The sequence below is a fragment of the Pempheris klunzingeri genome, chromosome 18 (genome assembly GCF_042242105.1).
Source record: "Pempheris klunzingeri isolate RE-2024b chromosome 18, fPemKlu1.hap1, whole genome shotgun sequence".
Lineage (NCBI taxonomy): Eukaryota > Metazoa > Chordata > Actinopteri > Acropomatiformes > Pempheridae > Pempheris > Pempheris klunzingeri.
Window position 1 is genome coordinate 16,695,036 of NC_092029.1, and position 17,661 is coordinate 16,712,696.

The 17,661-nt window shown below is 40.5% G+C and overlaps 1 protein-coding gene across 1 annotated transcript; it reads left to right on the forward strand.

The window, feature by feature from the left end:
- The first annotated feature begins 2,389 nt into the window (after positions 1–2,389).
- clu (clusterin) lies at positions 2,390–15,232 on the forward strand. The gene is made up of 10 exons (XM_070849764.1): positions 2,390–2,463; positions 7,541–7,701; positions 8,099–8,247; positions 8,838–9,008; positions 9,482–9,652; positions 10,561–10,774; positions 11,090–11,230; positions 12,586–12,809; positions 13,238–13,452; positions 14,446–15,232. Exons 2-10 carry the CDS (start codon positions 7,587–7,589, stop codon positions 14,456–14,458), a joined length of 1,413 nt encoding a protein of 470 aa, XP_070705865.1. The 5' UTR covers positions 2,390–2,463; positions 7,541–7,586; the 3' UTR covers positions 14,459–15,232.
- Positions 15,233–17,661: the final 2,429 nt, after the last annotated feature.

The window sequence follows — 17,661 nt, forward strand, 5'->3', positions numbered from 1 at the left end:
GACTGCTGTCAGTTACACTGTAATTTGCACACAATTGCAGCTCGTAGCTACAAATATCAAAAGTTTTAATGTGGATATAATGCAAACATGTGCTGCTTTACCAGTAAGCATACAAACACATACAACTCTGCAGAGAGATGACTGCTGCTGACACAGGGCTAAGGAATCTGTGTGCGTGTGTGTGTGTGTGTGTGTGTGTGTGTGTGTGTGTGTGTGTGTGAGTGTGAGTGAGTGATTTACTGGAACATCCATCCCCTGAGATGACACAGTCCTCATTCTGTGTTTACTGGGGCCAAAGGATTATTATTTTGTTTAAAGACACTACAGCCTTAATAACACTTTATTTGACAGGCACCTGATTCATTTCTACACAATTACCTCAAAACACTGCTGTGTGTTGTGTGTGTGTGTGTGTGTGTGTGTGTATTTGTGTGTTTTTTTAACCTCCTTTGTTGGTTTAATTTCCCCCAAATCCTCCTTGCACTTACGGAAAGTTACCATGCATGTTAGTACAGGCAGATTGTCTGTCATAACAATCTGAGGGGCTCACATCAGTGACCTATGAGCTGTTTGGACACACCTCTTCATTACATTCATAAAATCTTGTGACATTGCTGTTTTCAGATAACCGCCTGGGTTTATTTTGCTCAAGGAGTATGATGGGGATCTTTTAATCCTTGATCTTTTTGACACCAGCTTCGTTGTGTATTTTATCGTAAAAGAAATAAATAAAAGTAGATTATGACTCCTTTAGCATATTTTTAGTTGTTCCCACATACCTCTGTAGCAAACAACAGGACTTTTTCACAACAAAGAAAGAAACTTGTGAAAGGAGGAAATGCACAGGTGTAATGAATAACATTAAAGATGGCAGCACTGCATTTAGGTGTTCTGCACGACTTGTTATTGGTTTCCTGGGACACTTACAAGAACAACACATAGGAGAGATTTGTGAATGATATCAATGACACTTGTGCTGTTACTGCTATGACATGTCAGAATGTCTGTGAAGGGCTCTGGAGCCACTTAAAACCTTGATAAGCACAAATGCTCAAACAAACTTATAATAAGGCTACATTTAATGATGTATTCAGTAAAGGTATGATTATACATGAGAAAATAAATCCCTCAAAAGTATGATTAATTTTTTCACATGCAATGCAAGATGTATCGACAAAATGAAGGAAATTAACATTTTGGCTTTCAAGGGTTGTATTTCATTATTTTTGTGTCATTGTTTGAGAACAGCAAAGCAATACACACACACACACACACACACACACACACACACACACACACACACAGAAATATGCATATAATATGCATAGCATAAAGGGTAAAAGCATAATTCAATGCTCTGCTTTGCTTAATACACAATTCAATTTTAGTTTTTATTTTTGTGAATCTGTTTTGAGACTGCACTTGTACATGTGGTTTGGTAATATGCTGAGATGAAGAAGAGGGGGAGAGATGTTATTAAATGTTGAGTCACGCTCAGGATGAATCAAATGTTTGTCTCTGTGCTCAGCAGCTTTGAGCCGCTGCCAGTAAATTACAAAACTTCTGGAAAAGTCCTCAGGCTCAGGAGCATCAAATCCGGTGAAACACACCACAAGTACAGTAAAACGCCTCCGGATTTCAAAATAAAAGCATGACAGTATATTTTTTTAATTAATTTAAAAAAAAAATAAAATTCAAGGAAAAGGAATAACTCTTCAAGAGTGGTACACATAAAAATCAATTAACCATAGTGGATTTACTGGTTTTATATTGAATAAAGCAATTTAAGTACTAATGGTATATAAATAAAATATTGTTGCAAAAGTATAAAGTAGGCATCTAGTATTGATAGTGTCCCAAAATCTTTCCATGTGCACTCAAACACCCACAGGTGTTATTATTCATTCTAAGAATAGTTTTTAAAGACAGTCAGGAAATAGTGCATCGCCCCTAAAACTCAAAAATCTCTTTTTCTGCTTTGGTTTGCAGCTATTCCGTGTTCATTAGTGAACTTTAGGAGTGCTGGTAGGCTGGTTTTGTTACCTTTGGCTAAAGCTAGGCTAGCTGCTTCTCCCTAGTTCTAGTCTTATAACACAGCTAAGCTAATTTATGCTTTGGGCATTTGGCTAGTTAGCCTAGCACAGATAAGCTAGAAGAAGCACATTTCCCACAACGTAAAGCTATTTAAATTAAATATACTTAAATAAATTTACAAGCAATAATTTTATATACCAGCCCGCATATGACAAAGCACAATGCGAACGAAAGCGATTTATTTTGAAAGGTAACACAGGAAGCGAGCCTTTGTACCGTGTAACTTGACAGTAGCGGCGCCGGGCAGAGTGTTTGTCCAGTGAATCACATGTCTGCACCGTCCCCGTTATCCGCTGGTATAAATAGGAGCAGCAGAGAGGCGGAGGCAGCTTCAGACGGTCTGGAGTCTCAGGTATCTCGCTGAGGTGAGTCACTCGTCCTTCCATGTTCTGAGTCTGCAGCTCGGTGATGCTCTGAGCAAAAACGGTGTCTTGACTGTACATGCAAGCTGTTATTGTGATAAGTTAGAACAGAAAAGAGTGCAACACATCAGATGCATTTCCAGGCTCATCTGAAATGAAAATCAAAGAACCATTTCTAACTTTAATTTCCACTCTGTGATGTGTCTTGATTTATTACTGTTTGTCCCCTTCAGTTGTTTTCCTTCATACAGATTTGCTGACTCCATGGCTGAATAGGTAACTGCTGTTTGTATTGCTTACTCATGGGTGTGACCTCCATCTTTGGATAAAAAAAAAAACAACTGGATTAGGCCAGATTACATCGCAGTGTGGTTGGTTCACTTTAATACACTGGAGGCTGTAAACTGGGGCAGCAAAACTAACAGCATAACAGGAGCTTAAGCGTGACTTGGTGATGGACTGTTGAGCGGATGCCTGCAGGATGGTTTTTAAAGGTGCAATGTGTAACATTTTGCCACCTGGTTCAGACAAACAGGGGCAGGAGTTTTAGCAAGAAAACAGTTACAGCCAAACCATGCATTGATAATTTTGTTAATTAATGTTTTTCTGTGGGATCTGCGTTGTCGTAAGTTGCACTAAAGATCCGTTTCACTAAATAGCCAACATTAGTCGTTTACTTAAAAGTAACGTTCCAAATTCCAAGATCTGTCTCCAGTGGTGGAAAGCCAGACAAAGGTTAACCCTTGTGTTGCTTCTTTCTATTACACTTCTTTTCTTTGCCAACGGACGAGGTTTCTCGTTGGGAACGGGTTGCATGGACAGTGATAATGATCGCATGCTAAAAGGTTCAGCCACCATTCTGCTTACTGTGCCATTCTGTGACTAACTGGGGGGGGTCGGACTTTGAACGTGATTGACAACAAAGATGCGCTTTAACTAAAGATGGCAAGGAATGTTATGAAAAGATATAAAGATGGTATGAAACGGTACACACTTCCTGTCTTCTAAGTGGGCGTGGTCGCTTTGTTGTAAACACCGTGTGGATGGAGGGTAGCAGACGGGACTGTGCAGTGCTTCAATAATCTACTGCTGAACAACAACTAAGCAGGACTTGTAATAGCTGTTATAATATTATTCAGACTTTTGCTCAGTGTGGGTCGCGGGGCAGCACTACTTCTTCCTCTCTTGTTGGACTGGGGGCAGACTGGACACTGCGGTGACTCACTATCGCCCCTGTGGTACAAACTGGGATTACGAGATGGGGGCTAGCTGATTAGCATGCTACCCTCCGTAGATATCTCCGCACCACAGTACACATCTTTGACATAACGTCAGTACTCACATTTCTTCAAGTTTTGCACATTTTTCGTTAAATTGTGAATTAAATCTTACATGGTGCATCTTTTGAAAACACCATGTGAAATTTCTATAGTCCTCCAAATAAACGTTGTACTAGCTAGGCAATACTGACAGTTCTCAAAATGACTGAATGAAAAAAAAAAAAGTTGTTTGTACATTTTCTAGATATGAACTGATTTAATTTCTAATTTCTCCATAACTACATGGCATTTGAATCCTTTGGGTGCAGAAATCCCTAAACACTTATAATGAGGCCAAAATGAGGTCACATGTGCCAGTGTCCCATTTGTTTTAATGGAGCCCAGATGGTCCAGATTAGATTAATTGTTCCTTCTTATTCTGGCATTGGGAAAGTCGTTTGTGCAGGTTTGAGCTTCTAAACGAGAGAATGGGACCAAAACAGAAGGAGGATTAATCAGTAGTTAAAACTAGAATCAGCTGGAGCAGTGACTTGCAGTTATCAGCAGATACATAAATGTTACATCAACAGATATTTTATACATGGCAGCTAAAAAGGATGAGATATGATTTTACTGATCCCCAGAGGGAAATTCATCGGCTACAGATATGGGATATAGCTAAGAAAACAGATAAGGTGCTAGTTCAATTAAATCAATTAACATATTAAAGAAGTTTGAATAAAAAATGAATACTGTATATACAGTACATCATGGGTGCAACCATCACATCCAGGATGTGTGAAGTATTTAGGTATAAGTATTAATAATAAATATGCATAATAAAATATTAAAGCATGGTTGCAGCTAACAATTATCTTCGTAACTGATCGATTGTTACGTCAATAAAATGTAGTGTAATATGCCCTGAGGCCAAAGGAACGCCTTCAAATTTCTTGTTTTCTTTGATCAACTGTCCTAAACTTAAATACATTGAATTCACTATCATAAAAGTATTCACATTTGGAAGCAGAACAGAAGCAGGAGCTCAAAAATAAAGGAAATAAAGGCTGAAAGGATAAATCAGATATCAAAATCCTTGCAGATTAATTTTCTGTGGTTCACCTGAGACAAATGGTCATACTTCATATTTATAATAATGTTACAATGCTATGTATATACTGCACAGAAAGGAATATAACATGATACACGAAGCTGAAACTGAACTGTCAGGACAGCCTTGCAGCCAACATCTGGACTGGAGGCCGCTTGGTTGCTTTGCATTCTTTCGGCCGTGTAACCAGGATCCCTGCAGCTGCTGCTCAGCAAATAACCCAGCTCGACCACTGCCTCGTAAATTATTTCTCCTTTCTCTCTCTCTTTTCCTTTTTTATTTGTCTTCCTCTCTCTTTCTCTATCAACCTGTCTCTGCAGAACTCTCCAGCTCTGTCTGTTTTTCTCTCTTTCGCATTGCTCATTCTTTCCTCTGTCTTTGCACGACAAGACTTACTCATTCTCTCTCTTTTTTTTTTTCCCTCACCGGAAAAAGGTCTCGCTGGAAGCATGCAATCCCTGTTTACAAACCTCCCAGTAACTGTGATTAAGCAAGAGCGTTATTGTCACATGAATAATGACCTCATTGTGTAAGCGGCCGCAGTTTGCTGCACTCTATGTGTTAAACTCATGAACACATGAGCTCATCCAGAAATGAGAAAGTGGGACATTTCTTTTAGCTCCCAGGTGGCCGTCCAGCCCTGCTGGGCTTGGAACAGTCAGGGACATTTCTTCTCTTGTTTTTCATTGCAGATTAAAGCATACAGATTCAGAAAGGTTATACTGTCAATAAAGTGAATTTATCTGTATGCGATGAGAACAGACACCAGAATTTCTGTCGCATGCTTTGTGCTGAATGATAGTTGCTGCCAGCTTTTTTTTTTGCTCAAACCCATCATTTTGAATTCTAGTAGGATCCAGAAGTTACCAAATGTGTTGGGCTGAAATGTGGGGAAATAAAATAAGAGAATATTTCAGTTTGATTTAATGGTGAGAGTTAAAATAGCATTTATGTTAAAGCTTTTACATCTTTTTGTGTTGATTGGACAGCTTCATACCAAATACGATGCAAAAACAACATGCTGTGCATACTGTACTTTGCTTGTTTCCATAGGAACAAAAGAAAGTGGGTGGGGTGACTGCACAACCATGACTGAGCAGAGGATGAACAAGTGCTTTTAAATAGGAAAAAAACAAGTTACTCAAGATATATTTTGTTTTCAGGGAATATTATGTGAAACATCAGATAGTAAACAAGGCAATAGGCTTTATTCTCTATGGGTCAGCATCCCTGTTAGCTTGGACACCATAATGACCTACTATAACTTAATTCAACCCTTAATGAATAAAAGTAATTGCATATTTCTTTCCGTATGCTCAAGAAGCTGCTTTAGTATTTTTATGTTAGCAATGGATTAGCAATGTAATGCAAAAGGTGTAGCTGGTTGTGATGAACCCAAAGAAACTCATCAGTTGACTGTAGTTCCCCTCGGAGTCTTTTAGCAGCTTTAAGTTCTGTTTTTGTTTGTTTCAGTCTGTCCATCGTCCATCAAATGACAAAGTGACTAACATGTGAATGTAGTGGAGCATTAAGAAGCTGAAATGGTAGGTTTTCCCCTCAGGAGTTGGTGGAGACCAAAAACAGAGCTAAAAGAGGAGTTGTTATTGCTTACATTCACCAGGTTCTTAACTCTAAATGAATGATAATGTAGCTCCATGTCTGCTGGATGTATGTTAACAAGTTTCGTTCAACGTCATTGCGACAGAGTGTCAGTCACGTGTGTGTAAATTGTTTCTGCTGCTCCCAAGTGCCCAAAAAATTGTGATTGTACTTAATGCCAGAGAGAAATCACTGCATAGAGCTCTAACCTCAACCCCATTCAAAACCTTTGGGATGAACTGGGTGGTAGACTGAGAGCCAGGCCTTATAACCCAACATCGGTGGCTGACCTCACCAATGCTCTTGTGGCTGAATGGGAGCAAATCACTGCAGCAAGCTTCCCAAATCTGGTGGAAAGCCTGAAACCATAACAGGGCAGATTATATGCATGTGCATGTTTTATATGGCACGTTAAGGTGATGTCATTACTTTGCTTGGTACTGGCATATAAAATGGTGCATTTAGACAGTACTCAGAAGAAAGGAGAGGATCATGTCTTGCTGCAGAAAAAAATCAGCAGGGAGAAAAGTCAACCATAGAGATTTATACTGCACGGGAAGAGCTTCACAGCGAGGAGGGACAGCCAGTCCATCTGTCTGTTGACTTTCTCCCCCTGTCTTTATCTTGGGTGGGTGTGTGTGTGTGAAGAAACTGTCAGGAGCTACAATCAGTTTGTTGAAGCTGCCATGAAATATGCAGGCAGCTGAACAAGTGAGAAAAACATGGGCAAACAGAGAAAAGACCTGCTGCTGTCTTTATATAATGGCTTTTGCAAGACAGTTGGTTTAAGTCACAGGAAACACTGATCTGAGGTCAGTTTTGGGATAATGTCCTTGCTTATTGTTTCATGAATGTGACTGGAGACGAGGGAAATGATCCGTTCTGCAGGCGATAGTTTGAATTATTCATCAGTATTGATCAGCGGTGTTATTTTTATGTTATGCTGTGTAAGGGTGGCAAACTGCTGAGCAAGCATGGTCATTTTCAGCTGCGTAGGTCTCTGATTTCTGTGCAGTGTGTGCTGCCCTCTAGTGGAGATGGAGGGGAAACTACAACAACATTACAACAAAGTCAGGAGGAGCCTCGATGTTCACCTCTGAAGTTTTATTTTCCAGGTTTTTTTTTCATCATTGCCTGCTGGCCCTGTGAGAGTCAGAGAGGATGTTAATGATGATGATGATGATGAGAAAGAAGGGGTCAAAGTCTCTGGCTGTGATGGCTCTTCTTCTGGCCTCGGTCAACTGCATCCTTACTCCATCAAAGGAAGATCTTGCCCGTAAGTTTCACTGCACTGGCGTCAGAAAACCTTAAAGGGTCAGTTCACCCAAATTACAAAAAGCTTTTTTTTTGTGGATTGATTGATTCTGTGGATTATCCAGAGTAACCAGGACATTCAAAAACAAGCTATTCTGTGAATTGACTTTTGAATGTGTTCTTCAGAGAGAAAGCCTGAGCAAATCAAACTAAAATTACAGTATTTTAATAGGTAGATATTGCAAAACTTATTAGGGAGGAGGTAGGCTTTTTTAAATAATTTAGGTGAATTAGTGCCTCAAAACCAATTTATTTGTATAAATGAAGTTAAGCAAACAAAAACCCTTCAACAAATACACCCCACATACATGTTATAATATTTACCCTGCAGTGAATATGTGACACGTTTCTTTCCACAGAGATCTCTGTCCAGGGAGAGCAGTATCTGGACAAACAGATTGAAAATGCCGTTAATGGCGTGAAGGAGATGAAGAGTGTGATGCAGAAATCTTCAGAGGACCACAAGAAGTTTTTGGATGTCCTGGAGAAGACCAAGGAGCAGAAAGAGGTAGACACGTGGCTGATGATGCTTTTTGTGTCCGACATCAACACGGATGGCAGAATGAGATGGTGTTTCTTTATACTGCAAAGTTTTCTAATGATACATGGATTAAAAATGCTTTTTTCAGACATAGATACTAGTTAGTCTAGTTAGTGTACTGGTTGTAGAAGAATTAACATGCTGTCTGGCAAAAACTGTAAAGTCACTCCAGCAGCTGCAAGAGTCCAGATGTTTTATATATTTTATCTTATCAAATGAAAAATGTCTGATAGCAAGAAAAAGCCTAACAAGTATCCTGACAGATCACAGACTTATTTTATTGCAGAGCAGGTCTTCTTTTTGGTTGTTTCTCTCATTTCCTGATAAAAAAAGACAAAACTCATAAAAAAAAAAAGCAGAAATATTTGTTTAAAGATTATTGTTGTTTTCTGATCAGTTCTTAAAAATGCATTATTAAGTAGCCATAGAGTGGTAAGAAGTTTCTTTTGCTAGATTTAAGGCAAAATATACATATTTAATTGCTCTACAGTAACTTAAACTATAACTAACAATGCCTCCAATTGCCTCTTGATATCTTTGTTCCTGTGTGGCTGCAGGAAGCGATGCGTTCGGCTCAGGAGATGGAGGCCAAGCTTGAGCAGGAGGAGGAGGTCTGCAATGAGACCATGAAGGCTCTGTGGGAGGAGTGTAAGCCTTGTCTGAAGAACACCTGCATTAAATACTACTCCCGAACATGCAGCAGTGGATCTGGACTGGTGGGACGCCAGGTCAGACCTTCACATGCACACATACTTATGCTCATATTAGATTATATTTATGGGGCTGATATCAGATTATAATCCAGATGTAAGGTGGTCAGTTATTATTATTATAATGTGTCATATAATGTGTGTTAATACAGTTGGTTCTATATAGGAACTAAACTAAAATCCTTTTCTTTTAATTCAAACATGAATGTAATAGTAGAGTAGTATCTTTGAATTTAAAAAAAAAAGTTTCAGTGTCTCATTGCAAGCATGAAATAGCAAATACTACATTAATGTAATAATACTGCACGGCACAAACAATCTGGCAACATTGGTCCAGAAAAGATCCGAATCAGCCCTTGACGTCCGATCAAAAACACAAAAAAATGAAATAGTCACTCCTACAACACTCTTTCCCATCCGCTGTCTCACTCTCCTGATAAGTTAGTGAGCTACAAATGTACAGATCATTAGACTTCTCCCTCTATCCGCAGCTGGAGGAGGTGCTAAACAGAACGTCTCCCTTCTCCATCTGGATCAATGGAGAGAAGCTGGACTTCCTGGAGCAGGAGGGCCAACGACAGAACAAAGAATTCAACAACCTGGAGGAAAAATACACGGAGATGGCCGATGGTGTGGACAGCATATTTACTGACAGTATGAAGGTACTGCAGAACAGCGATGTAAACACTGATATCTGAGTGATGGACGTACCTGCTGGTGCTGCTCACTGACTAAGGGAATACACTGAGAAAGCTCATACCACAAGCACATGATTTGGTGGACATAATCAAATCATCTCTTTTACTTTTGACTAGTTTTCATTAAGTTTCATTAAGTCAGTTATTAAAACAAGAACAATAACACAGAGAAGTATAATGAGAACAGTCCAAAATAAAACATGTAGCAGCTGAACTGGTTAAGAGCTTATAGGAATATGGCGGCACCATGCAGAGCAGGACATGTACAAAGCAAATAATTCATGCAAAACCATGTTTCAGACAATCAGAAATAGTTAAAACATGACAACATAGAATCACATTATAGCAGAAAGAGCAGGTCTAGGCCAAACTCTTTAATTAAGAGAGAGACCCAACAATTCAGGAATTCAAAAGTAAGGATTCAAGAATCCCCCATGAGCAGCATCAGATATTATATTAGGCAGCAGTGGCAGGAAAAACTTCCCTTTAACGGGAAGAAACCTCGAACAGAACCAGGCTCAGAGGTCCGTGTTGGGTGGAGGTTGGACATAGAGAGAAATATCACTTGCTCTTTTTGCGGAAAAAAGTAACGAGCTGGTGAAGATAGTGGAGCATTTAGTAGGTAAAGAGGCAGATATTTCCCTAAGGAGTTGGTTGAGACCAAAAATAGAGCTAAAAGGAGATTGAATATTGGGTGTACATTCGTCATGTGACCAGAAACACAACTCCACATGAATGATAATGTTGCTCCGTCACTGCTGGATGTGTAAATAAGCAGTTGTTTGCTCCATGCTCCACAGCAGCTACATAGTGAGGTGATAACGTGTAGTTTTAATCATCAGCTGTGTCTCTATGTTCTCTGTGTTTCTCAGGTGGCTGATCATGTGCACTACACCCCTCCAGTGTTCTTTCTTCCCAATTTCCTGGGACCGTACACTCGCCGGAGCAGGAGCATCCGCTCTCTATTCCATGATCCATTCCACGGCTTCCAGGGCTTGTTCTCCCCTATGATGGGCATGGGCAGGAACTTCTTCAGCTCTATGGGCTCCATGATGGACATAGATGCAGACACGGCTCCGAATGAAGGTACATCACATATTCTGCTTACATCACTATAGTGTAGATGCCATACTTACTTTTTGTTGGAAGTTTGGCTGATAGCAAGTGCAGAATGGGGGGAAAAAATCAATCTACCATAGTATACTGTGGTTTTTTTCCCATGTGTCTAAGTACATATCAGTTTTCCTTAAGTGCCAGTCCTAAACTCTTTGGAGCTCTGTGAGTGATCCTGCAGGGTTTTTCACTGAATTTCAAACCCTGCATGTAAACGTAGAATGAACACAAGGTTGTGAATTGGGGGTTAAAAAAACAACACATTCATGTTTGCGTGTTTGGACGCAGACGGCAGCATGAATGAGGACGTGGTCATCTCCAAACCTTTTGGCAACGGCAGGATGACCTGCAGAGAGATTCGCCGCAACTCAGCCGGCTGCCTCAAGTTCCGGGAAGAGTGTCAGAAATGCAAAGAGATCCAACATATTGGTGAGAACAATCAATGGAGTGCTTTATTTTTTCATTAATGCTGTGACCACTATCATTAGTCTAGAATGCAAGCATGGATATGAAACAGGCATTATGATACAGGTGATCAGGATGACATACAGTAGGCAGAAAGTTAGGTAGGCAGCAAAAACAAACAAATAACATGCAATACTGAGGGAAAAATACATTAAATAACATGAATAGCATTTTTAAATAAATACTAAATGATGTGAGATGCCATTAAACAACTAATAATAACAGTTCAAATGGTTAAGAGGGTGCTGTGAGGTCTGGCTGTGTCCTTTCATGCAGGAAACCGGAGCTGGAGAGCTGAATGAACATCCGGAAATGTTTCTATTAGAGCAACACAATTAGGCTTTATGGTAATGTTGGAAACAGGAAGGGCTTCAAATGAAAGGCAGCGGGTGCAGAGAGAGTGTAATCGAATTATGTAATCTATTCCTTTGTGTTGATGATGTTTTTGTTCTGCAAAAACGGATCATCTACATTTGAGACACTGAGACAAAAAAAAACAAAGAGGTTCATATTGATTTCTCATTCAGAGAAATGCTTCAGGGGGCATGAACACCATAGACTGAAATCTAGCTTTAGATTTTCAGCTGGAGCTCAGTTTCTCGTCCCAATCACCAGCTGAACTGAATCAGATCACCTTATTAACAGGTTATCCATTATGTGGTGTTCTATCGCCTCACGTTAAATACATAGCCCTGATGCTTCATAAGCCGAACATTATGTTTCATAAAAATGTAATGACTTCATCTAGGATTAATGGAGGTGTGCTTTATTTTGGCGGGTTGCTGCATCTCCAGGATAAAATGCTGTGGGAATCGCTTGTATCCTGAAGCCCAAGCAGTTTTATACAATACAAGTATTGTATAAAACTGCAAAGTGGCAATACATGCCTTTATTTGGTTGTTGACCAAGATGATGACCAAGAAGATGACCTGAAATGAAGGAAGAAGTGAGGATCAATATGGAACAAAGGTCCATGACATGAACTGTGGACTTTGTAGTTCATGACTGGTGCCCTAAACCCGGTCAGGCCACCTGGGTGCCCCCAAAAATAACTTTGTCATTCTCTCCCTCATTAAAGTAAACAGTGCTTACCTGAGAATTTCAGAACAAACAGTTGCTTATTTGCACATTCAGCAGTTACAAGCAATGTGATCATTCATTTGGAATTTAAGTCTATTATTCAATCTCTTTTAGCTCTGTTTTTGGTCTCCACCACCTCTAAGGGAAATTTCTGGCTCGTTAGCTGCTAAATGCTCCACAATGTTCATTGGCTCGCTTTACTCAAGCTCCATGATGACGTTTGTCTGTTTCCCTCACAGACTGCTCTGGGAAGAGGCCTCTGGAGGGTCCGCTGAAGGCCGAGCTGGAGGAGGCTTTGGCCATGGCCGAGCGTTTCACCCAGCAGTACGACAGCCTCCTGAAGAGCTTCCAGGAGCAGATGTTCAACACCTCGTCTATCCTGGACCTGCTCAACAGACAGTTCGGCTGGGTGTCCTCTCTGGCAAACGAGACCAACACCAAGGACATCTTCCGGGTTCAGACGGTACGTAGACCTGCTCGCTGTCCTGCTGAGCTGACCGCACGGCATCTGTCTCTGTCGGAGCTGGTTAGAGGCTTTAACGAGTTAAAGTGAGTTATGTGGAAGCAGGAAATATACAGTCCATATGAGAGTAGAGCAAAAAAAGGAAAGTCTGTGTTGTGAAATCTCCATAAAGTCAACTTTCAGGTTTTATTTAATGCTTTTTCATGTTTTTGTGAATAAAACTACTTGCACAGCGTTGGCAAGAGTTTTTTTGTTTTTTTTTTAATGATAAAGTGTCTATTTGTGACATGTCTGTTTTCTTCCCAGTAATTCCTTTAATCCATGACAGTTTTCTCTTTTGGGAGACATTAAAAGCAACCTAACTTGGAAACGCAGATATGTTTCAGCTGCTGCAAAAGTGTTAAGATGAAACCCTCCCTGTACTGCAGGTGATCTGCAGGGACACTGACAAGAAGCCAGGTGAGGAGGAGGAGGAGAAGGAGGAGGAGGAGGCGAAGCAGCCTGGAGAGACAAATGTAACTGTGCAGCTCTTCGACTCTCCACCCATGAACTTCACCGTGCCGGGCGACATCCCCTGGACCGACCCCAAGTTCTCTGAGGTGGTGGCCCAGGAGGCTCTGGACCGCTACAAGGAAACCAGCGTGTGAGTGTCGCGCAGGGCTACAGATGGGGAAATAAAATTTACAGGAACACTCTTGGAGATATAAAACCTTTATTTGCAAGGAGTTGTGTTTTCACTGTTTCTTAGCCACCAGTAACAGTAACAGAACATCCACTGGTTGCCTGGCAACAAGCTCCCAGCAACTGTTACCATTTAACAGATGCAGACCGGCTGTTTCTCCCTGTTTCCAGGCTGTATGCTAAACTAAGCTAACTGGCTGCAGGCTGTAGCTACATAAATAACACACAGACATATCGTAAGGAAGCAAACGCGTGTTTTTGTCCAAAATGTTCAAGTATAGCTGTAAAGCTTGGGCCACAGTGTCGGAGCTTGTCCTTTTCTAGATAACGGTAATGGCAGTGGACAGAAGGAGATTTACTATACTGTGCCTGAGCTCTGTAGTACAGAAGAACTTGACTTACTGCTCCTTTACTTGAGTATGTTTTGAGGGACTTTCATTTCAACATTTCAGAGGGAAATACTGCGCAATTTACTCGATTACATCTGTGTGAACAATGTTGTTGTTGCCAGTAACACACTGGTAGTCCTCCCTGGTGGTATTTTTTTAAGACCTTAACTTTGTGTGATTTCAATTTCATATCAAAATTCAAAGTGTCTAAATCCCCCCTTCTGGATTTTCCCTATAAAAACAGAAATAGTAACAGCAAACTTACATTTTTCTTTTTTTAGTCCACATACTAGATTTTTCCAGAGCCTCTATCACATCTTGTCTTCCTCAGTGGATTATCTGTGAACAAAGAAAGCAGAAACACTTTGAGTTGAAGTTTTTCAGTTACATTCAGTCCTGTCTGCGTTGGCCGCTTTGGTCTTCTGCTGTCCTCTCTGAATTTAACTTGTAGAGAAACAGGAGATAGATTATGCGGAGGAAAAATGAATTTAAGCTTATTTACTAAGGAAGATGGGATATAACATAACAACTCACAGTCCCTCATCTCCCCCTCGCTGTTTTTCCAGTGTGGTCAAATAAAGACAACGTTGGATTTGCGCCTCAACCTGCACTGTCTGCTGACAAGAGGATGTTCTGGATCCATCAAAACTCATCTGAAACCCAGACGAAAAGCACAGCTGGCAACCGCCCCCCCCACCAACACCACCACCACCACCCCCCACCTCCGTGAAGCCAACCCACTGATTCTGTTGTAAATCCTCTTCCTGTCCTGTCCTGCTTTTTGCAAACGACACAGTTTAACCTCAGAGATTTATATTGTCACATTAGAGTTCGTCGTCCTGCTGCAAGAGAAGATATTCAGTAGATGTCTAACATGTCTATAGTCGCTCCAACATAAGGCCGAATAACATGCGTGAGCTGGGCTTTGCAAAAGAGGTGCTGTAGCACTTAAACTATACATGCTTGACTTTCTGTTAAAAGATCCAATTGATGTGTTTGACTGTTTATTCTCTGCATTCAGTCTTTCTAACACACTAACGCGGAGATTTCAGCCACCGCAGTTCAATAAAACAAAGGTTTGATTTGTAGAAAACCTAAGTTCAGAGCGAGTTCATTCAGGCTGTTTCAGTGACTTTAATGACCTGCACTACCCTTCCACAGATCTCTGGTAGCTCTTATCGGAGTTGGTAGAAGGGGTCGATTTGCTGGAGTTAAAAATCACCGACTGGAGAGTTTAAAGTCGAGAAAGTGAAAATAGGAATCGATTATTTTCATGATAGCTTTGAGCTCCTCTGTACAGCAGCCTAGCAATGAAACAATACGTAGAGATCTAATAAAACCTGCTCAAACCCACTCAGTGTCTTTGTGTCATTTTCATCGACAGCTTCTCTGAATTTAAGCAGAAATTGGTGGCCGGGGAAATTCTGAACGATAAAGAAACAGATCTTCTGGGACACATTTTGGACCGACTACAATACAGATACAGTAGTGCTGTGAAGTATTCAGATCCCTTGACATTTTGAACACTTTATTGTGTAATATAACATTGGAATTCACTGACTTTTTAGGCCACCAACCTGCACACAATCAACCAGAATTATAAAGGGAAAATGTGCTGTGACTCTTCAGACCCTTTATGATGGCCGATTCAAATTGTTTGCTTTGATGGTCCTTGAGATTTCTCTTGAACCTGAACAGACATGATGAACCATAAATAGACCAGCTTCAGCCGACAGTTTGCAGCTGCTGCTTTTTGTCACGTTTGCTCCATCTTCTCCGTCTGCACTTTTCTCTGTGCTCCTGGATTCTTACCTGCTCTGGTTTAGGTTGTGTTTAAATTTTATATATATTTTGTAATATAATACTTTGTACCATTAATTGCTACTGTAACTGCTACTGATATTTCCCTTGACCTAAAAAATAGAACCATTAAGGCAAAATGACTTGAGCTGCAACTTTAAAAGTTTGAGGGTTAAAAACTCCTGTCATCACATTTCTATTTAAATATCGCTTTTTAATCCCAAGCTGGTCCACTTTAAAGTGAGAGGAGCTCCGACAAAACAGCAAAGAAAAAATAAAAAACTCTCCCTGGTAAAACATCTAAAAGTTTAGGCACAAAGTAGTGGTTTGGTGCAGGGGCATATTATTCATAAAGAAGAAGCAGAGTGAGAAAATGTGTTTTCAGGGCCTTTAACCAACAATAAAGAAGTCAGTGAAGAGAGCAGCAGTTAAAATATTGTGCCGTTTTTATTTTTGTGTAAAAATCACACAGCTGCTAGTTGACTCTGCAGAGATACAGTACATCCATGCAGTTAAACATCTAGGATCCCACAGCCAAGACAGAAGGAATTAAATAGAATATTCTTTCGCTGTTAGTCAGCAATTAATGCAAATTTACATATGAGTCCAAAAGTGTGTATCATATACAATATACAACGCAGATCTGGGAGCAAATAGCATTCAAAATCCCATCAAAGACTTCGTTAACTGATTGCTTCTGCCTGCCTGGATTGCCTTTTGGGTTTAGGGATGAAGGGGAGCTGTTGTGCTAGCAAACATAAATCAACCTCACATGAAGGTTTTTAATAGGGTTTTAAATGGTATTAGTTCCAGGTCTGGAAACAACATAACACACACAAGCGCACGCGCACACACACCCGCGCACCCACACACACACACACACACACACACACACACACACACACACACACACACACCAAGTACATCATCGGCCTTAACAGCAGAAAAAAGAAGGCGAGCCTTGATACAACAAGGAAGAGAGGTCAGTCAGACACTGTGGAAACCTGAACGCCAGTCGGGGAGTAAGGCTTTAGAAGAAGAAGGATTCTTCGCGAACACACAGGAAGCGCCAGGAACAAAACATTTAGGGAAAAAATAAGGGGGAAAAAAAGAGCAAACCAGACAGGATATTTTAGGGTACTGGCACAAAACTAACAGTTTCCAGGTCATACTGAAGAAATAAAACTCGAGTGGTTCATTATGGGTTTTTTTCTTCTTAAAGCATCTTCTATTTTTTAAATACACGTGAAAAAACAAGAACATGCAGGTTAAAAGAAAGCAAAGTGGGACGCTACACATAAAAAAATACAAAAGGAAAAAGAAATGAGGAGGGGGTACAAGTTCAAAGTGCAGTTGGGTCATTCAGGTCTCCCATTCTGTTGACTGGTCTCCATCTGTTAAGCTTCATCTACAACCACCGAGGGTCGTATCTTGCAGGTTTAGGGTGAAAGTGCCCTGATAAAACACTGATCTGGAGTTTACTTCCCTCTGGAGCCAGGAGCTGGGGAAGCGGACTGCTCGTCAGTACCAAAAGAAAAAGGCAAAATGAATCACAAACATACAGTAGATGGTGTTTTGGAAGATCTAAGATACAAAAACCAGAGTATACTGCTCACACAGTTGCTACTATCATAATACAAACAGCTAAGTATAGTTGGTCTGTGAAGATGTATCGCCCGTACTTGCATAGTGCCGACTGCCCTGTTGGAAAACAGCAGAATTTTTTTTTATATAAACATCAACTGCGTCTGCACTATCAGTTTGGATCTGTGCGCGTGTGTGCTGACCAGAGAATCACAAGAAAACTTCTCCCCGATTAGCGACACACTTCTTCATAAACGTCGCCTCCCGCAGTCAAGCAGCTGGAATATCTTCAAACGCTTCAAGTGTTTTGACTTAATGCTTTCCCACCCAGGTGAAGTTAAACACTGGAAACAGCCGCAGCAACCGAGAATAAGAGGTTTTTAAAAAGAAAGCTGAGA